This window comes from Boleophthalmus pectinirostris, unplaced genomic scaffold, assembly GCF_026225935.1.
Source record: "Boleophthalmus pectinirostris isolate CB_2022bp ecotype Guang Dong unplaced genomic scaffold, ASM2622593v1 HiC_scaffold_10, whole genome shotgun sequence".
NCBI lineage: Eukaryota > Metazoa > Chordata > Actinopteri > Gobiiformes > Gobiidae > Boleophthalmus > Boleophthalmus pectinirostris.
Genome location: NW_026570971.1, coordinates 13,605,196 through 13,627,377, shown reverse-complemented (window position 1 = coordinate 13,627,377; position 22,182 = coordinate 13,605,196). Strand labels below are relative to the sequence as shown.

Genomic DNA, 22,182 nt, shown 5'->3' with positions numbered 1-22,182 from the left:
CCACTATGGAACATACCTGGACGCCTGAAAGATTACACAGATATAACACCACATGGTAATATAAAAGAAAGTACTATTATTTAATAGGGGTGTGATAATATCCAAATCTCATGATACAATATCATCATGGTATGAACCTCATGGTATGATATTTATTATATTATTATTATATATATTTATATATATATATCATGGGAAAGCTCACAATATAGTGGGGAGGCTCACGATTATGGATGTAAAGATATCCAAATTTCTAATATTTTCACGATATACATCTCATGGTACGATATTTATTGCAATATTTTGTGGAGACTAATATGCAACTTTTTCCTCTTAAAATGCCTTGACAAAACTTAATCCAAAGAACTAAGACTTAAAAGTGCTTAAAACTGTTCTGTTTCTTCTGGGAAGCTGGGGCTTCAGGGGCGCACACTGTTTCTTCATGTAGTCTACACTGAAATGAAGCAAAGGATCATGGTCTATTCTATGTAGTTCCCTCTGTTTTTTTTTTTTTGTTTTGTTATTGCTGCACCATAACTCTTAATTTAAGCAAAGAGACTTCGTCGATATATTGTGATGGTCCACGATATTATTTTGAGAACTTTGATGATACGATATCACAATATTTCGGTTATTGTTACATCCCTATTATTTAATGTTGAATATCACATTCTGTGCTCTAAAGAAAGTATTTTTTATTATCATTGTGTTATTGGAATCGGAGTATTGAGTGCTTAGTATTGAAATCGAGTTTGAAATTTTAACACTACTTCATTAATCATTCATTATTATTTTTCCCAATATAAAGATGGCCATGATTCATAATGGTAAAGTTATACTGGCTAGACTTGGTTCATGACTGACATTTGAATTTAAGATGATCACCCCCATGACCTTCTGAATCATACTGTCAATGGACTGGCCAACCAGTGAACCATCGATGAAGGTTATGGGGTAATTGAAATGTGGCTGTATTTGCCCACTGAGTAATTATTCAAACAGAAATTCTTTGCTTTTGTATGTCAGTCACACAAAAAATGGCATTTGTATATAAAAGATTAGGTTAAAACATAACACATTACAATCCATCAGTGCTGATCTGCTCATTGTCTAGAGCAGGGGATTGAAAGTGGAATTTCACTCTTCAAGCCGATCATATTTCTCTGCTGTATTTTGGAGGCTACATACTGTTAAAATGAGCCTCAACCAAATGGGTATTATTTTAAAAAAGCATGCAGATTTTCTTACAGTTCAAACAATAGATGAAAGTGGCTCGGCTCCAGAGTGTGAGATGTGACGGGGGCAGAGCTGCGAGCCATTAAATCTGAAACACTGTGACAGACTGCCTTGTCATTTGTCATTTTTGAAGCGCCATATCACTGAGAACTGCTGTCATATGACCACCCTCCATTTTAGATGACGCAATGACGAATGATGTTTCAAAGACAGATGTCAAACACTAAACGTAACCACTTGGTATAATGGTTTTATTTATGACTTGCTATATTCAGATCATGTTTACTGTTTAGAATGGGATCCAGAAATCACATCTGTGCCACAAGTATAAAATGTTTTATTATCCAGGGGCAACAATAATATTTATAAAGAGTAGATTTATGAAGTGAAAATTATTGCGCCGCGTCAGACCTGACAAGAGACTCCAGACAAGGAATGTGCCAAATTTGTATTCAGAATGAAAACTGGCATCAACTAAAAGTGGTCTAGATTACAGTTTTGGTTTTATATGAGAATGCTACTGAAAATGCTATTGATTAAGTGTTGTATCAAGCTACAAGGTAAAATAATCTTTAAACTACCCAAGACTTAGTACAGATGAAACAGGATTAACATGATTTAAACCCAAATTGAAAGCTTAAGCAGGAATTATTTAATAGTTTAAAGGCTTTTTTTCATCTTCTGAGAATAACAACATTGATTTTGTTTATAATGTAAAATCCTTACCAACTCACCCCACTCGTTTATCCAGGCTTGGGCCCAGGATAAACAAGGAAGTAATTAGGGATAGGCAATATATCAGTTCCAGTACTGGTATTGGCCTATATCAATATCAATTTGTTGATACTTGTATCGGCTGATTTTTTTTTGGTACTGCTCCATTCTGTGTAACTTTTTGAACAGACTAATCAGTCAGAATGGAAATAAAAGAACATTATATGGCTGTATGTTTAAACAAACATGTAAAGAATAATTTTATATTCCAGATAAATATATTTTGCTATTATTATTTGTGATCTTCAACTTAAGATACATTTGTGGGCCTTACTATGGATTAAAAATATATATAAATCAGTATCTGCAAATATCGGTTAACAACCACAGCAACAGGCCAAATATCTGATATCAGGATCACCTCAAAAACTCCATACTGACCCATACTTAACAGTAATCTTAGAACTATCCATTTTCTTACACATGGAACTTTATTTAATATTTATCTTTACATAACGTTTTCAATTGCCAAAAAGACATTGAAACACAAGCTCTGTAGGAGAAGGACTTCCACAGGACATTGGCTACAAATTTGAGGGCTGAGGGCCAGAGAAACCTTGTGGAGTTTTAGCCCACAGTTTGGACAGACTGGCTACTTCCTGTGTACAACTAACTAAGGCCTTCTCCGCAGCTGTCAGCGTTCCTGTCTCGGCTTGGCACTTTCTCCTTTGCATGCCTCTGGGGTCGCAGACTGGCTCCCACCAGCTAATAAAATGCCCAGGACTAAACAGCCTAAATGTACAACTTAATACAAGGAAAGAGATAAAATATACATGGATTTGAATGACTCCAAAAGGATAAAGGAGGAACACATACGATTTAGATTTCATGGATTTGAGTGCCAAGAATCTGCAGAGATAGAGCAAATATGAAAGAAATGACATGATTTGGAAATAGGAGTTCAATGAGACTCCGGTTTATCAGCGTGAGAGGGACTCAAGTGTAAAGAGCTTAAGTGGAATGCTGGAATGACAGTAAAGTCCAGCTGGGAGGTCTGAGGGGAAGGCGATGAAAGCCTTTGTATAAGAAATTATCAGTGTGCGGCCATGTGTAGCGAGGAACCCAATCTGCTGAAAAACATATGCTCAAAAAGACAACGGGCAAAGCAATCGCGGTATCATCCCAGAGAGGAAGAGGAATTAAAATGTGGTAAAAATTATTTAATTAAAATTTTTTTCTTATTTTAAGAATAATAATAATAAAGCCAATGTATTTATGCATCAACATACTTGTACCAGCAACTTGCCAGCACCATAAACCTGAAACCATCTTGTAAATGTATTAGGTAAGAAAAAATAAACCTAACAAGCATTTATTTCAGACAAATAAATCAAACAACTTGACATGTAAGAACTCACTTTATAAAGAAGAGTAAGGTTTAAAACCTCATGATAGTGCTGAGAATCTACTGCATCAAACAATCAGAATGACTAGTGACTGTTGAGTAGTCTTTGTCGGCCCACGCACCTTCTCTGCTCATCGGGCAACCCCTTGTCTGATTGGACCCATATGTGGGAGATCTTTCACACCAGGGGGCAAGTATGAGATGAAGTGTAGCTATTCAGGGCATGCATTTTGTCTTCAGTTAGATCTACAACTCGTCATATCGTCTTTCCCTCAAGCTGACAAGTAACACACTAGATGGCTAGACAAAAACATCCGATATGCACATGGTAAAGTGTTCATGTTGCTACACATTTACTGGGGTGGAAGGTTGGTGGAGGCCTGACCACAACACAATTTCCGCCTTGCTTTTTAAAGACATGGAATAACTCAAGAGCATTTATGAGAAATATGGAGAACTCAGGCTTTAAAACATACGTTGCAAGTGCACTTTATATAACCTTCTGGTACTACTACTACTACTACTACTAATACTAATACTACACATTGTATGGCCTGGTAGCATGGTGCAGCGGTGAACTCCAAGATGCCGAGATGGAAAACACTCTGTTTTTTCCCTTTTGTATTATAGTCCCTAAATCTTAATGAGTGCTGCAATGTGAGCCAAAGACAACCGCTGCCCCTCTGACAGCCAGCGAGTAAAAATAAAACAACGCCCCGCACTGAAACTGCAAATTACAGCGTCTGGCCTCCACTTAAATATCTGATGATTTTTACAAGCAGACAAAAATGCCCTGGAGTAATTGAGCTGCCTCTCTGGACATTTATTGAGGTGACGGCAGCATCTCCCACAACTTCCCATCGTGAGGTGAAACAAGCCACCATTGTGTGCAGCGCTGGGGCTTCTGGGGCGCACACAGCTCGCTTCTCAAGGGCCGGTTTAAGAGTATGAGTCAATGTGAGCAGGTCTGAAAACACGCTCAGCTGGCAACACAACATGGCAACAAGGGAGACATGGTCAAACAGGATAAACATCATCACAACTCAAAAAGATAACTCATATTGAGCAATATGTGAACTAGGGAGTTTGGGAAGTATAAAAATATGAACTTGTTTTGATCTTGACTCACCAAGAGGGAACTCACTTTAATTTGAACTTTATATAAAAAGAACTCAAGTTAGGTCATCCAAGCTAGTTTGTGTAATCACTCAGTCGTCCAGCTATTGCTATTGTCTAGGTTAGGAAATATTTTTGATTCGTCACTTTTCACTGACCACAGTAAGAAACCCAATGTGTAAGATTATGAACTATTTTTGAAATGCAAAAGGAAGTGACAGTAAATGGCTTTTATCAAAAGCTAGTTAGTTCTAAGCATGTCAAAAGAAAACCAACTAAACACAACAAAGAATGACTTGCATGGCCAGTTAGAACCTCAGAATGATCCTTGTTTGCCTGTGGTATGACCTAGCTTAATCCTGATTTGTATGCGTTTTCAGTTTAGGGAATTTGATTCATTTGATAGTTGTCAGAGGGACAATTGAGCGAGTCATATTGCTACCACAATATTCAACATAGTCATTGTGTATTGTGAGATGTTCAGCCTTATATCATATGTTACTATAAAAAGAGGAGGAGGCGACCAGCTGGTTCTTATCAGACTGCAGACCCTGGTGCCAGACAGACAGCATCATAAAAGCGGTGAGGAGTGGGCCACACTGGGCTGAGGTCAGCACAGGGTGGGTTTGTTGCTGGTGGAGGCTCCCGTCATGTGGACTGTCTCATAAAAGGGTCCAAAGCCAGAGGAGTCATGCAGGAACACAAAGCCACCCCCAAACTCAAGCGACCATGTGCTGTCCAACACACCATGATGAGAACGGTCATCCTTTCCCTTTTAGCCGATCAGTCCATGACTTTTTGGACAAAGAATAATGTGAGTCAAATATTTGCATTTGCTGCTTATCTCCCATAGTACCCATAAACTGCTCTGTCCTGGGTTTATGGTAAGAACAACACAGCCAAGCAAGGCAAAACAAGAGCGATCATTGAGCAATAAACTATTACATATTGGAAACCCTAGGTGTTTAATTCAGCCAATAAACGCATTCAGAACACAGTGGAGATGTAGCTGTTGTTGTTTTTGGCATGTGGTCGTTCCAGATGTATAATCCCTGCACACAGGTGACTGGACAGCTCCTTAAGGATACAGGGAGTTAAGGGACCTTCTCCACTGGCTTGACGCGGTGCTGATCATGTTACAGATCGTGTCTCTGCCAGAAGCTCTTTGTGTTGGCAGAAAAATTGATGTAACTTTGGTTATCAGCACAGGCCTCTCACATGGCTCCAGATGACGGTGCAATTCACTCAGTAAAGTGCTCTCATTTCACGGCCACTTCTGCGTGTCTCCCCCGTGGTTCCCTGTGTGCTTTTGATATGGTTTTTGTGCCAAACTGATTGTGAGGAAGGAACGCAAAGTAGGAATTTGGACTAACACACTTTATCTATAATTAAATCAGGTACAGTGATAATGAATTCAAATAAATATTAAAGGATAGCATTTACAACACACTGAACACTGGTTTGGTCTGTGCTTACACTCTCTCTTATACTTCTGATAAGCTTCCTGGTTTGGAACAATGGTGTTGTGTTTTGTGTGATATCAAATGAGCATAAAAACTGCATAATTTCCCAGACATCTTACCTGAAATACTCATAATAGTAAGAAACCCCTCACCGCAGTCTGTGGCATCATCCCTGTTCACACCAGGCTGGCAGGTCTGGAAGCACCGGTAGGATCCTATTGTGTTCTCACAGCGCCAAGTACCACAAGGGGAACTTCCAAAATCAGTGCACTCATTTTGATCTGTGGGAAAGAAGTGAGGGTTAGGACATTTTTGACATCCACACTAGTTTTGTGTTACATCTCTAAAGCTCAAAATGCTCTGTTCTGCCTTATGATGGCATAAAGCTCTAGTTTTCAATGTTAACAGCTTAAGTTTTATCTTCTGTTTAGAAATGATTGGCAATTCCAGAGCTGAAATTATCCAAATGATTCTAGTGAAGGTGTATAGGATTTAAAAACACTGTAGACGCTTCCTGTATTACCACATGACATCACAAGGTGGAACAAAATGTTTTCTATTTGAGAAAAGAACTCAGCCTAAATATACATCCAACTAAAAATACTTAATTTCCTTCTCTCCAACCTCCTGGAAGTTACAATCAGTCAATCACAATCCTTTCTTCTCAAGCCTTTTCTATAAATGCACTCATCATCTGCAGTTCCCCTTTGCTTCATCTCAAACGCAGCAGCAGACCTATCAGCCACCACAGCCTCTCTATCTCCTCTTACCGCTAGTGTCTATGCTCTACAAAAAAATCTCACCCTTTATTTATCTGTAGCTGATGTGGCTAAATGTATCTATATAATAAACTATACAACAGCATACAGTCCCTATCATTTGTCTATGTTTGGTAAAATATTAACTGATGAGTGAAATAATTATTACGGGATGTCAAACACAATATGTAACGTAAATACTGCTATTCTTGTTTTATTTTCGTAACGTTTTGCAGCCTAGTCAACACTTGTTCTCGACAGTCACTCTGGAGTCCTGTGTTATAACAGTTCTCTGTAATTTCAGTGAGCGACACAAATGACCAAGAACAATATTATGACAGCAATCCCAGCACCTGCAAAGGAAATCAAAGGGAGACTCTGAACAAACCCCAACACCTCCTGCTCACAAAGGGGTCATTCAGAGCACCTTTGGGAGACCAGATCAGCACACCTCCTGTGCTGGACAACAGCTCTCATAGGCAATGCACAATCAATCATGAGCAACCAAATCTAAATGTAGCGTGACGATCAAAGTGTAAAAGTTGACAAGTGGAAATCTCAAGAGCAGTATTTGCGGTAAATGATTATATAAAGACATGTCACTGGAGAGGTTATATCTTGTTATACCTTCACAATCGGCTGTCTCAGAGTTGAACTTGAATCCCGCTTTGCACAAACACAAATAGGAACCAACGGTGTTGAGGCACTGGCCCCTCATGCACACGTCCTTAATGCACTCGTCCACATCTGTAAGAAAAACAAAAGCGGAAAGATAATTGGAAGGGAGATTAAGACATATTAATTATCACTAAATACCTCCGTATATTTTGATGCATCTGTTAAGTCTACGGGGAACAGTAAATATGGGTAATCATGCACACAAGACGCACTGGCCAATTGAAGCATTTAATGGTATACTGACAAACAGGAAGCAAAAAAGGGAAAATGTATGTACGTCAGCTTCCCAGGATTAGAGCATTCCGTTTGAATGGTAAAATATAATAATGAATGCTACATGCTTGATTAGCCGTGAATTACTTGTGGATAATTGCAGCATTACAACATGTAAGCTTGTTAGGTACTTGGACCATGGCTGAAAGGTAAGGGAAAAATTATTGCAGAGGAAAAGCCTGTCTTCCTTTTCCAGATTGTGATAATTGGAATCTTTGGGAGACAGAAAGATAGACAAACATTTGTAGAAACATAGAGAGAAAAAAATGACTCCAAACAATAAGTAAACACATAAATATGCTGTGAGAGGATGGTTTTGGATCTTCAAAATGACTGACTTTATAACTTTTTATTTTATTTTACAGTTTTAAGAAATGTCACAAACTAAGGAGTACTTTTTAAGGTCCATATGCCTTCACCGGAATCATATGGATGAGTCCAGACCTGAAATTTCCAATATGTACAAAGCATAAGGTAAAAGGTAGCTATTAACTTTGGGCTTGGGAGATGTAGACAGAGTAATAATAAGGGGTTACTCCAACATGCGTGAATGAAACAAAACACAACTGCAGGTATGTTTTTGATGAGGTAACAACATTCCCATTCCCCCGTAGCTTAAATCTTTTAAGAGTCAATTTGGTGTAATATAGGACCTTTAACGAATACAGTAAAAAAAACAAATCCTTGCAAAATGTTACTTTAAAGTATTTTTAAATGTATACAAAAATATTTAATGTACTTTGTAGCAGGCTGTTTTTTATCTCACAGGACTGTCACCAGAGTAAACTCACATGCCCTTGTACCCATGTAAAAGGGATCTGGCTTTTCTTGTGTCAGAGAAGCAGACACAATGGCAGACTGCAAGAAAATGTGTGACAAATGTTGATTTATAGGATAATTAGCGGTCTGTATTTGTAATGGCAGCTGGCCAGAGTACCTGATGCAGCCTGGGCACACTAGAGAGGCTAACTGCAGCTTCAGGTCCTACACTGCAGAGCAAACAGTGCCCTTAGTCTGTCACCTGTTACAGTGCCATTGCAACAAAGGCTTGGAATCTGCTTAACATCACATCATGGAGTGAGCAGTGAAACATTTTGTCATTGTCTCTGTTCTAGGCCTGTCAAAAGTATTGAAAATCTGATTCTAATCTATACTAAAACTAATCGAAACTAGACAGTCTTTTGAGTAAGTAGTATAACACCCCATTGACAAGTATACACACATGGACCACTATGGAACATACCTGGACCACTTAGGGATTACTACGGGTGTAACGATATCCAAGTCTCATGATATCTTCACGGTATGAACCTCATGGTACAATATTTATTGCGTTATCATGGGAAACTCATGATATGGTGGGGAGGCTCACGATTAGGGATGTAACAATATCCAAATATCTTGGTTTTCATGATATATATCTCATGGTGCGATTTTTATTGTGATATTTTGTGGAGGCTAACAAAACTCTTCATATGCTACTTTTTTCTCTTAAAATGCCTCGACAAGACTTAATCCAAGACTTAATCCAAAGAACTAAGACTTAAATGTGCTTAGAACTGTTATTTCTTCATGTAGTCTACATGGAAATAGAGCAAAGGATCATGGTCTATGTAGCTTCCCTCTGTCTTGTCCATAACTCTCAATTTAAGCAAAGAGATTTGTCATTTCATATACTGTGATAGTCCACGATATTATTGTGAGAACTTTGACGATACGATGTCACAATATTTTGGCTGTTGTTACATCCCTAGGGATTACACAGATGTAAGATTCACATGGTAATACAAAAGAAAGTACTATTATTTAATGCTGCCAATCACACTCTAAGAGAGAGAGAGAGAAGAGTGTTTTTTTTATATTATCATTGTGGTATCGGCATGAGTATTGAGTATCGAGTCTATTCCTTATGTATCGTGACAAACTACTCTGTTCACCTCTTACAAGACACACCAGAAGAAAAACACACAGATGAGGTCCTGACATCTTAGCTCACTTGTTTCATATATTTTGACAGAAAATGCCCTGGCTTCTTTGGGGAAAATGCTTTTATACATGACGAGACTTTTTATGGAGCTATGACTATTGGGTCACAGGGTGCGGCTGGAATAACATCAAACTGAGGGAGAGTGAGATGAGACAGTGGATTAGGACATGGACCATTACACAGAAAGGCTGGGCGCTCCTGCCAGGGGTCAAAGGTGACACGGAGCACTGAAAACCTGGATGGACAGAGAGACGTGTGCGTGATTCTTGCATGGTGAACGTCAACAAGCCCTGCCACGGTTGGTATTATTATGACTACCATGACATTTGTTATAGTATGATGTCATTTGTATTTTCATGAGGTTGGGGTACGTTTGAATAAAAATATTAAAAATACAGTGTTAATGTTTAAGAGATGCAGTAAGATTGCGTGTCTTTGCTCGAGGATAGGTCTAATTGCAAATTTTCCTCTCAAACTTCTGAGATGTCAAATAAAAAATGTGGGTACTGTATAAAGAATAAACAACTGTACGGCATGTTCAAGTTTATAAGGACATCCACTTGAAATTGTTAGGCTGGAAAACAAGACCTCAGAGCTGCAATTTTGGAAATAAATAGTGGCTTAGCTCTAACAATTGGTCTTTGTTAAACTGAAATCCTACCACTATATTCCACCCGCTAGCAGGTGCTATGATGAAGAGATAATCTGTGTTATTGACTTCATAATGTGACGCTTGACTGGAGAACTTAACCAGCATCATTCCAGGCTTCTCATTTCCTGTCTATTTGTACCATTACCCAAATACATTACATTTATAGAAGTATCTCTCACTCACAGGCTTGCCTCATCCAATTACAGCAAATACAAAAATTATTTAAATGATGTTTTTCTACTGGCATCGCCGTTCCGGGTGCTGTGTGGTATTATTATACTTTACCCTGGCAGCCGCTTCTGCCGTCCACGGTGGTATATCCATCAGGACACAGGCAGACGTAGGACCCGGGCGTGTTCTGACAGCGCCCCTCTCCACACAACCCAATGATCCGTGAACACTCATCGATATCTGGGACACAGAGAAGCACACAGCTGCCAACATGAGGTCATTGCCAGGAAGCAGGTCACCACTGTTGAGTTTTGTGAGTCTTGGTGGGTGTCTGGACAGGATTAAGTGTTTTTACCTTGGCATGATGTCCCGAACACTAGCTCTGAGCCACTGGGACAGGAGCAGCTGAAGGAGCCAATGGTGTTGGTACAGTGACCTCCACTGCACATTTGAGGGTCATCACACTCATTCACATCTAAACAAAAAGAGGAAATTATTTGATGTACATGTTTGACTGCTTAAATGCAACGCTGATCATTAACCTGATTTAGAGGTTGAATTGTGTAAGCTTGACTTGAAACCAGCTACTGATGGTTGGCATACATTACTAAAATGAATATTTTTTAAATTAATATTGTTAAAATTTGGAATTCTGTTGTAATACATGACGTTTGTGGGTCTAGTCACTAATAGAAATTATCAGGTTCAACATTGTGAATTTAACTTTAAAATATTTCAGGACAAAATACAATGTTGCCAACAGGAAAAACTGTCTCTTGCCCCAATCTGAGTGTGGCATCATCACATTCTAACATCTGAAAACCACCAATTTGCTCAGTTAAAGCAAAAAAAAAAGAGACAACATGTAAGCTAATATAGCTTGGAAAACAGACACAAGTGTTTAAAAATCGATTAATGCTGGCACCTAGACCAACAAGAAAAACAAAATGGGTAATATTTCTTTGCCACACAAATAGTTGTCAAGAATGTGATAAATGTGGACCACAGTGAAAGCCAAAGCTTAAGGAATGGCCTGAGCTCACTTTACTATGTCAGGCCCACTGTTGTGTCAGCCTATGACTAAGAAAATGATTACACATAATACCATTTTAAGTCTTAGGGTGATGAAAAAAGTCCATATTCCGTACCTTCACATGAGATGCCATTGAGTGCCACAGTGTAGCCAGAGTCACAAGTCATGCAGGAGAAAGAGCCCTCTGTATTGGTACAAACACCCATCGGACAGACTCCTGGGGTGAGGCATTCATTGATGTCTGCAATAAAGAAAATTTTAAGTTTATTATTTTAGTCTTAGCTCAAAAGTTATCTGTTAAGCAAACGGCATTGGGACTAACATGTATAATTAGAAAAGCCCTTATTGGATTGCACTGACAGTGTTTTATTAAAAAGGGTGGAAAGATAAGTATGCAGAAGGGCCATCAGGTCCAAAAAGGCAAGCAGGTGCCATATAATCGCTGAATCTACAAACAGTCATTGCCTCCCTGCGATGTGATCACTGGACATTCTTTGTGGGTCTGTGGAGATTGCGTTTCTTAAGCCGAATAGAGTGTGGGCTATTGTTAAATTGTTGAGACAGCTCTGTTCTGCTTTTGAGTGAGAGGAGCAAGATCAGGAACATGGACACCATGGGAGTGGTTGACTTCATTTCAAATTAAAGCGTTAATATTTTCCATGGCATCGGACACCTTCATTAAAATCCTATCAGAGGCCGGCATTAGCTTGTGTTATCCAAATTCTTTCCCAGCGTTCGGACACATATCTGTGGGGGATCTTCTCTTGTGCTCCATCCACTCTTTCATTTAAAACAACAGTGTGGTGTATATGACTTACTGAGCCTATTTAAATAATCATTCCCTTTTCTTCTTCCCATGAAGTCATGACAGATCCAACCTCCTGGATCCATCGAAACAGCCGTTTCAATGCATATGTCTCATGAATCATGTCATTACAAATTACACAGCACCATAAAGATTTTCTGTAATCATGTACTGAGACTATTTATGTTCACTTCAGTATAGCTGAATATGGCTACAATACATTTATTATGTAAACAAGAACAAAAACAAAAAAAATTCTAGTTATTTGTACTTATTGTATGTATTATATATATATTACATATATTGTACCTACTATATATTACACAATACAAGAAAAAAAGGTTTTATTACCTATTACCTGAAGCTACTGATGAAACATGTCTTTTTTTACCTATATTGCCTGATACAGCTAATAAATTTGTTGTACCTTCACAAGTGTAACCATCACTGGACAGCTGTAGTCCCACTCCACAGCTTCTGCACGTGTATCCTCCTGGAGTATTGAGGCACTGCTGGCCTGGGCACACATTACCCACCAAACATTCATCTACATCTGGAAAAGAACATGCATAGATACATTAGTTGTACTGGAAATGACAAAGACATTTTGGATGTATGTCAACGCTACAGCATGACATCTGATAATTAGTATTTCAGTGTATTTGCTGAGGAATGCTGCACCACAGATGGTGAAATCCAGCTATGATGTGATGTCTGAGCACTTGGGTATTTTTAAACAAACTGAAGCATTCTCAGTAACTGAATTAATAAATGATTTGTTGTTTTGAGCGAAAAAGTAAATGTTTGTGGCAATGTGTCTGCTCACCATCACACTGTAAACCATCATCAGAGACTCTGAACCCTGGCTGACACTGTAGACAGGTGAAGGAGCCATCAGTATTTGTACATGTGCCCTGTGGGCATGTCAGAGGAAGTCTGCACTCATCAATATCTGAAAGTAAATCATAGTAAACACAGTGAGTAATAGACAAAAACACACAGGTCTACATCAGTCATGTTGTGAGGAAGCCCACCTTCACACAGCTCTCCATCATAGGACACTGTGTAGCCTGAGGGGCAGTTCTCACAGGTATAAGAGCCCTCCGTGTTCAGACAGATCCCATTGGCACAAGTAGACAGAGACTGGCACTCATCAATATCTGAGCCACAACAAAGTTCACACACATTACGAGCAGTAGGCAGTGAACTATGATTCAGTCAGTTCTGATGACATCAGGGCACTAATTACAGACAAATGACAAGAGCTGGACTTGTTAGTTACCTTCACATCTCTTGCGGTCTGAGGAAACTCTATAGCCGGCTTTGCACCTGGTGCAGGTGTAGGACCCCTCAGTGTTAGCACAAATCCCACCCTGACACACATCTCCCTGGGCACATTCATCCACATCTGGAAACAAAGATCACTTTTCATCGAAGCTGCACGGAGTAATTATTGGTTCATTCCAGAGTTTGTGTAAAGTTGAGTTTGTGTAAATCATTAGAGAGAATTTCATACCTTCACATCTGAGTCCACCCACAGACGGTCCAAAGCCAGGCCTGCACTTCTGACAGGTGAAGGATCCCACGGTGTTGAGACAGATTCCTGCGGGGCATGCATTACCGGCTGCACACTCGTTGATGTCTGAACAAAAATGATTAGTTGACATGATGATGTCGTCATAAACACTGAATAATAGATGGCAGTCCAAAGCTGTTGATAATTCTAAGCAGACCTTCACAGGCTTTGCCGTCAGATGTGACTTTGTAACCATGGTTACAGCTGCACTTGTAGCTTCCATCCAGATTGGAGCAGCGTCCATAGAGACACACTCCTGGACGCACACACTCATCCACATCTGCACAGAAGATAAAGGGAATCCGCAGTGGTACCATAAACCTTTTGTTCAAACATAAAAATAATATTGAAAGTTACCTTGGCAGGTGTTGTCTGATGACAGTTTGTATCCTAGGAAACAGTTGCACCTATAGGAGCCCTCTGTATTGACACACCTTCCATTGCTGCAGGCAGTTTGGTTCAGACACTCGTTTACATCTGTGAACAAAGGTCAGAGAACTATAAATAAAACTACATCCTACTGTCCTGGCGTGGATACAGTACTGGGGAAAAGACATCAGAAGTGCATTCAGATCTAGGTACATGAACTCATACCACAGGAGGTGTGTTTAAACTAGGCTTTTTGGAATAACAGAATCTTAAGTTTATAGCCCCAGTAGGAACATGAATCCATTGTTACAGGAAACCCTAACAGGAAAGAAAACAGTGTACACAGATATGTATAGTGGCACTTCGCAGTACAAATGACTGGAGCCTAATTAGTGAGTAACAGCAGTCATTAGGTTACATCAGCAGATCATTATGTCTTTTCCAGTCTATGAGTCAAACCTTTGACTGTGGAATTATGTCGCCAATAAACTTGTGCTGAAACTATGTTTTATAGTGGAATCTATTGGAGTGTTAACAGTTTTATAGCTCAGGTGAAGGTGTGGAGAAGGAATGAAAGGAAAATCAAATTATGTTAATAATGTGAACTGAAGGTATGAAGAAATAGAGACATTATAAAATAGGAGGAACATGGTATGTTAAAGATGTGGAAATAGCATAGGGAATTGAAGTACTGGAAAACAGAGAAAACAACTGTTATTTCTAAACATAGCTTGGATAAGGCTAAATTAAGTAAATAAAATACTAATTATGTTTTTTTCTTCTGGTTCACCTGGTAGTGAGCATATCAATTACAGTCTCATTAGTCAACAGTGACAGCCTGATAAAGACACAGAGGGTTTTGTGTGGCCTTGTGCAGGTACTGCCAGGGCTCTGTCAGTGCGGCTTGACGTTTGGTTTTCTGCAATCACACAGCATCACTAAGTCCTCTATGATAAGCCCCGGCAAGGCAATAGAGCTGTTTTTTCTATCACACCAGCAATTAGGCTTATCCCTGATTTGCTCAATTCGCCCCTAACCACTGTGCTGCTGTCAATTGACTGAGACAGATCCTGGAAGCCAGCTCCTACTGTTTAATGTGACTCCCACTGTGCCAGACGTATACTATAGGGTAGGTCTTTGGGCTGCTGAGGAAAAACATTTACCTTCCATTGGCTTCCCTGATTTAGCCTGGTTCCTCTGTTTGACTATTTAAAGACATTTTCAGTGGAAGGAATAACACAAGAGGATTTGTGAAAACTAAACTTGCCAAGGTGGTATTTTCTCTGGAAGCAACAAATTCATGGGACCACCGAAAATAGAAGAGAGCGCCAATGATGTGTTTCAATCAGCGTCAGGCCCACTTAGCAACGACTTCTAAAAACCAGTAGCTCTGCTGAAGCCGATGACCAGATTTTCCATCATTCCTGCATTCTCCGAGTCGTAGCCTGTTCGCATCTCCAGAAAATTCAGCACTGGAGCTAAGGTTTCCAAACAAATTAGCAGCGCTCAAGGTCAGAGAGGGGATATGGCAGTAACACGATTCAAGGTATTATGTAACTATAGGTGTGTTACATTAAAGCACATGCTATTTTACTCCTCTGGATGTTAAGTCATAATTTATTAAACCATGTCATGTTGAGTGGAATCATTTTGCATGTTGACCAACAAGTACCAGTTGCTCTAGCACAGGCACAGTATTACCATAATCATTGGCTACAGCTCTCAAGCAGAAATATGCATCAGTCGAGAAACAATATTTGGACTCTCCCATGTTAAGGTATTAAAAACAAAGCCGCGATCCTAAAACTGGGAAATCAAGAATAACAGGATTTATGTGTTCTAACAATAATAGGAAGGCTACTGGAAAAAGGAGCAGATAAAAAAAGTTATATAAAAAGAGGAGTACATGGAAACAGTGAACGAGTGAAAGGGCGGAGGTCTGAGCTCAGCCTGACCATGCACAATGTACCAATCATCACTGTGGTTTAGTCGACCCACACATAAGACATTAAACATTAGTTAGGCCTTTTGAAGCGTAAAACAATTTATTTTGTATTCATTTTAAACATCTCCTCAGACAGTGGGCCTTTTCAATAAAAGGTGTAAGCTCATTTATTTTGTGGTAGTAGCAGAACTGCTCTGCATCATGGGATGTCGGCACATCGTTAACAGCTTGTGTGTTTGCAATGTTGCTAAGGACTTTTTTTTTTCATGCCAACCAACATAAGTAGTTTGGTGGACGTAAGTGTTACCAAAATCCGGAAGCTTTTAGGATAAAAAAGGGAAACCCAGCATATTTCCAAGCTGTGGTACATGGGTTTTGCCTCAGATGCACTGGTACATTAAGCTGTGCTGTTCAAATAGTGGTGTTGTCTAACCCACACATCTGTCATGGAGCGGCCTAAACCCGGGGCCACAGGCTTGGCACAGGAAGGAGCCCACAGTGTTGACATATAAACCGTGAGGACAAGAGCTGGAGTCTCTGCACTCATCCACATCTGCTCAGGCAAAGAGATACGCATTTATCCTAAGAGACTTAAAATCATATCAATTAGATTAGCTAATAAAGACCAAACTATGTTTTTCAACAACTATTTTGGGTGGCGAGAAAAAGTTTATATGAATGAAATGGTGGTGATAAACATACAGCAGACATGATCTATTCCAGTGTATTTTAGTCATCTGTCATCTGTCAGTGCATTTTGTGAGAGAAAGCCTCTGCATGGATAGTAGTTACCTTCACAATGGCCTCTCCAGGATTTGGCATATCCAGTGTTGCACTCACAAGTGTAAGATCCTTCAGAGTTGACACATTTGCCATTCTGACACTTATTGGGCACGTTGCACTCATTAATGTCTGCCAGTGTAATGAAAATCAGGGAGAAAGGAAAAGAAAGTGACTATTCAGTTCACAAGCATTAATTACAACAAGCTACTTTTTGAAGGAATAGCGCTGACAGACATAAACCTTCGGTACCCTAATGGACAAAGCTGCAGGAGGCTTTCACCCATTGGAAACCTAATAATGTGTGGCAGGTGTGTGCTGAGCCTCACCTTGACAGTACTTCCTGTTCTGCGTGATCACTTGACTGTAGCCACTGTAACAGTGGCAGGTGTAAGAGCCAAAGCTGTTGATGCAGCGGCCTTTTCCCTCACATGGGTCCTCATCACATTCATTCACATCTGCACAACACAATTATTTGAGTTTTGAAATATCAATAAAAGCTTTAAAGAAGCATAGAATTCTGGACTTTTTGAAATATCTGCAGTGTCTTTCCTCCACTCTATTAACAACACAATTCCCCCCAAAAAAACCACAAAACATCTAATTTTGATTTAAACAAAAACATTTCCTCTGAGGATCAAAAAAACAAGGCTGAAAAAAACAAACAGCATGAATGGACGAAGTTATTAGAGTTAGTCACAGTTCTCCAGCAGAGAGCGATCACTTTCCAAACCCCGCCTTTGTACTGTACGTGCATTTCTCAAACAGGGACCAGAGCCCAGTGACTCCCTGAGCAGAGGACAAGACCTTCTCCATGAGGAAAAGCATCAGCTCTTTGGACGCTGTAAACTGTTGGCAGTCATCACAGCACAGGTCAACATAAACAAACAGATCCTTTCCACTTTGGCTCACTTGTATTTCTTGCGGGTCTTGAATATTTGAACGGCTTTGTCGACTTGCCATTGACATGATGAAAGACAGAACCTTTGGTGTCGGCTTGTCTGTGTCTTTATGTACTTTTCCCTTGTTGCTTACCAATACAGTTGGTCTGCAGAGCACTGAGTTTAAAACCGGGGTTGCAGTCGCAGGTGTAGCCAGTCTGCACGGGGATACATCTCCCATGACCACAAATGTTAGGGGTGGTGGCACACTTGTCAACATCTGCAAAAGAACCACACAATTCCCACTAAAATAAATATTTAGGGCAGAGGACAAAACCTTTGACCAAGAGTTACATAATTTTAGGGGAGAAAAAAAATAATAAAAGAAGCATTCCTTCAGCATATGTTGAGAGAGCGTCTTGCTGTTTTATAACCATAGTTTTGGATAAAGGCAGGTTTACGGGACAGTAATGTTCTAACAGGTGCAAAGGAGAGCTTTACTGGGATGGTGACAAAAATGTCATGCACAGTTGAGCCTGACACTGGTGGTGTTCCAGTCTTTTCAATCCAAATGGTCTATGCTACTAGAGACATTTACTGTGCTCTTGTGCTCCACAGTGGAAAAAAATATTAACTAGAAATCCTGATCAGAGAACATAATCACTAAAGGAACACCAACAGATTTATCAAAGTGTATGTTTTAAACAACTGAATCTGAAAATTCTTAATTAAACTCCACTCACTTTATTTTTTAAAAGATAAAATAAAGATGTCCTTGATAATGTTCTAATAACTCTAAATTGTATTTAAATGTTACTGATCACTAGAGCAGAGGAAAGAGTTTGGCACATCACTATATCACGAACTGGGATGAGAGTGGATTGGCTGTACTAGGTCACTTAACCCTCAGTTGCTTCGCCATTTGAAACAGTATGCGACTGAAAAATTCATGAGAATACTACCGATGAGCCAAAAAATAACAATTCCTTCCATGGTTTTCTAAATCAAATTTACTAAGCTGCTAAAACAATTTTAATGCCAATTATATGTATTATGATCTGCAAAGCTTTTGTTGAGTCAAATGAAGTTGACAAACTCTAAAAGTCCCATAGCTGCAGTTGTTCACACTTGATCTCTGGGTTTGGCTTACACTGGACAGTATCTTTGTCCAAAAGGCACACTAGATCTTTGTTTCTCACCCTCTGAGAAGCATTTGAAGGCCAAACTGGCGTACAGAAATGGGGTCAAATACAAGCACAACACAAGACCTTCCTAGTTAAACTCTGGGTAATCCTGCAAAAATGTCTTATGAAATATTCCAAAAATAGAAAGGATGAAGTCTTTATGTGGCCTGCCACTACGGCACTTGTATGTGTATTTAAGCTTTTGGTTACCTGAGGAAGGACCTGAGTATGTTGCATCCTTTGAATCTGGTCTCTGAATGTTGATTGTTGAGTCTATAAAGAGGAATGAGTAAGTGGAGACAAAAACTACAAACAAACACATGCAGGATGTGGCTTAAAATGCTAACCATTCCACTGGGCGGACAGCTATTTTTACATCATCTGTTCTTTGGTTCATGCTAAAAGTTGGATAACCAAAATAAACTGTTTGGACATGTGGGGTGCAGACAGTGTTTGTCAATATTTTGACTATTGTGGGTTAAAGCAATGATAAAATATGTCAGGATGAAGCAAACAAGCTATAATAATCAAATTTCTGAAAAAGTTGCAAAATGCCATTTTAATTCTACTTTAAGTTGTACACTATTGTACTACTATTGTTATTAGATTGTTGATAGATAGAAAATAACTCAGAATCTGCCTTATTGTGCATGTTCTACAATGAATACTGCATTATTTCTTACATTTGCAAGATTTCAGAGTGTGTATTGTATTTGTATAATGGATTTAAGCAGTGAATCAGTGAAGAAAAAAAGAAATACCTGGATATTTCAGTGGTGACTCAGTCACAACAGCTGGCTGGAAAACAGTACATACAAACTATTACATTACATATTAATGAACTGGCTTCTGTCATGTAAGTCATTACTGGTCCAATGCTTGTATGTAGTGAAATGTGGTCTGAATAAGTTATGCAATCAAAACAGAACCTCCAGCTGAGAGCAAGAGCATATTGCAGAAAGATAAACATATCAGGCGCGTGTGCCTCCAGTCTGACAGCAGCAGAACTCACCGGGATCAGAATTTCCACATCTGTAAAGAAAGACATGCAGAGAGTTGACAAGTAAACACTCACATTCTGTTCATATTAACAAGTTTAACTACGAGATACATTAGACGTACATGACAGCTTGTGGTTCTGCATGTCACTCTATTGGAGGTCTTTATTTCTTAAACAAAGCGTGCAGAACACCCACTGACTTGCATTGTTACGATGTACTGAAAAGTGCCATAAGAGATGCAAACGGAGTATTTTGGATAAAAAGACCTAAATATTTGCATGAAAGCCCTCTTTAAACAAATCAAATGCTCAAAGTCAGGCCAAGAAAGTGTTTCCTAAGCATTAAATCAGAAAGATATATTATCTGAGAAATTATGGGGAAACTGATGAATGAGGAACATGGATTTGAGTGTGTGCATAAAGCTAATACACAGCAGGTTTCACTTAATAACAGGGTTAAGTCTTGAAGTATGTGAAACTCTGCAACAGATATTATGGAGATACAACACTTCCTGTTTATGTTGGACATTTCATTTCTATGATAAGCCATGTATCATATGGTTTTTTTAACAGTATATCTTAAGCTGGGGTACCCAACTTTTTTCTATTGCGTTTTCTCCCAAAGAGTATATGTAAAAGCAGCAAACTTAGTGGCAAAATGAGACCGTTGAGCACTGTCTGTAGCTAATAATAAAGAATTTTACGTTCACCGAAACCAGAGCAATTGCCTGTACTTGGGAGGGTCACCCCAGTTTCGCTTCCCTGTCTGAAAAAGTTCTAGATCCAGGTACACGCCCACACGCCACTAAATATTCATGCATGTGGATTTAAATACATACTTCCTCCTTTCACAGTCTGAAAATCTGGTACCCTATCTTAAACAAGTGCATTGCACTCATAGAAAGCTACATTTCATTCCCTTATTTCAGATTTTTCCTCAGTAAACAAGAAAAAACAACAAATTTTATATTTTAAAGATGCTAGAAGCCACATCCAAGCTGTAGCGGCTGCATCGTTCATTACTCACACATTACTAGTGCTATATGACTCACCATCAGTCTCTTTAGGAGTGTTATCCACAAAGGGCGGGTACGGCAGGTGTGGTGTGGCTGGTTGCTGTGGTACATGTGGCGTCTCGGGGTATCCAGGATGCTGCGGTCGATGGGGCGTATGCGGGTGACTGGGATACAGAGTAGGGAGGGAGGGGTCAAAAGAGGAGGGGATTTGGGGGTAAGTGGGGCTCTCCTCCTCCCACGACAGCCCTGTGTTCTGCAGCTCGTCATCGTCCAGCTGCCGGAGGGAGATCTGCACGTCGGAGCGCGAGTAGGTGTATCCATGACCCACTGGACAGATTTCCTTAAAGTGGTCTGCAGGGAGCCAGACAGACAACAGTGCAGACAAGAGACAAAGAGCATAGTGTTACAAGAAGAAGGGACACTTGTTCTGGATTTGAAGAAAAAAAAAACACTAAAAACATGAAGCAATATGAAGTTAAACATCTGTGAAAAGCCATCCCCCACATAATAAAGTATTTTTGTACAGCAGATATATGCAGATATCATTACATAATTGTCCATTAGAGCTGTCAAAAATGGATCCCCAGTTTCTAAAACTAATATCAAAATAAGGTATCAATTTTCTGGTATCATCATATTGGGATCTGAATAGTTTTACTGTTGATCTATATCAGAACTAGTATAAGACCAGATGGTAATAATAAAGCAACTCTTATTTTGGGTTTTTAGTCATTGTGGTATTGACTTTGGTATTGCGTATTACATCCTTCCTTAGTATTGAAATCAAGTTTGACAACATTATTATCTATTCATATTACAAGCTATTGTGAACAGTAAATGGTTAGCTTTGGTCTGATCAATAAAATCTAATACATCAATCTATATCCAGAGGGGGCGAATAACACAAAAGGAGCGAATGGATTTTTTGAGATCAGGTATACTTGAAGTCTTAACTCTCCTTTTTGCCTATGAAGCTAAATGAACATTTGCCAGTACACTGTGGCTCATATTGCTGCCAAAAGTTCACAAAACTGGCATAAACCGTTGTGTAGTACCGTCAGGCTGAATTTGATGCTTTTTCCTGTGAATGTAAAGATTAGGTTTCATGTCCTGCTTTAGCTGCCAGACCAGAGAGCTGTC

At 39.4% G+C, this 22,182-nt stretch overlaps 1 protein-coding gene across 1 annotated transcript in view; it reads right to left on the bottom strand.

The window, feature by feature from the left end:
• LOC110155442 (latent-transforming growth factor beta-binding protein 2) overlaps window positions 1-22,182 on the bottom strand; it is an 85,746-nt gene that overhangs the window by 7,980 nt on the left and 55,584 nt on the right. Inside the window, exons 12-30 of the mRNA XM_055156850.1 lie at window positions 21,079-21,393; window positions 20,039-20,058; window positions 19,788-19,824; window positions 19,237-19,299; window positions 17,997-18,122; window positions 17,291-17,419; window positions 16,974-17,093; window positions 14,225-14,344; window positions 14,025-14,147; window positions 13,808-13,933; window positions 13,574-13,699; window positions 13,326-13,451; window positions 13,118-13,243; window positions 12,719-12,844; window positions 11,602-11,727; window positions 10,809-10,928; window positions 10,568-10,693; window positions 7,320-7,439; window positions 6,087-6,215 (exon numbers count right to left, since the gene is read on the bottom strand). Coding sequence (XP_055012825.1) covers window positions 6,087-6,215; window positions 7,320-7,439; window positions 10,568-10,693; window positions 10,809-10,928; window positions 11,602-11,727; window positions 12,719-12,844; window positions 13,118-13,243; window positions 13,326-13,451; window positions 13,574-13,699; window positions 13,808-13,933; window positions 14,025-14,147; window positions 14,225-14,344; window positions 16,974-17,093; window positions 17,291-17,419; window positions 17,997-18,122; window positions 19,237-19,299; window positions 19,788-19,824; window positions 20,039-20,058; window positions 21,079-21,393 — 2,304 coding nt within the window. The remainder of the gene's footprint in view (window positions 1-6,086; window positions 6,216-7,319; window positions 7,440-10,567; window positions 10,694-10,808; window positions 10,929-11,601; window positions 11,728-12,718; window positions 12,845-13,117; window positions 13,244-13,325; window positions 13,452-13,573; window positions 13,700-13,807; window positions 13,934-14,024; window positions 14,148-14,224; window positions 14,345-16,973; window positions 17,094-17,290; window positions 17,420-17,996; window positions 18,123-19,236; window positions 19,300-19,787; window positions 19,825-20,038; window positions 20,059-21,078; window positions 21,394-22,182) is intronic.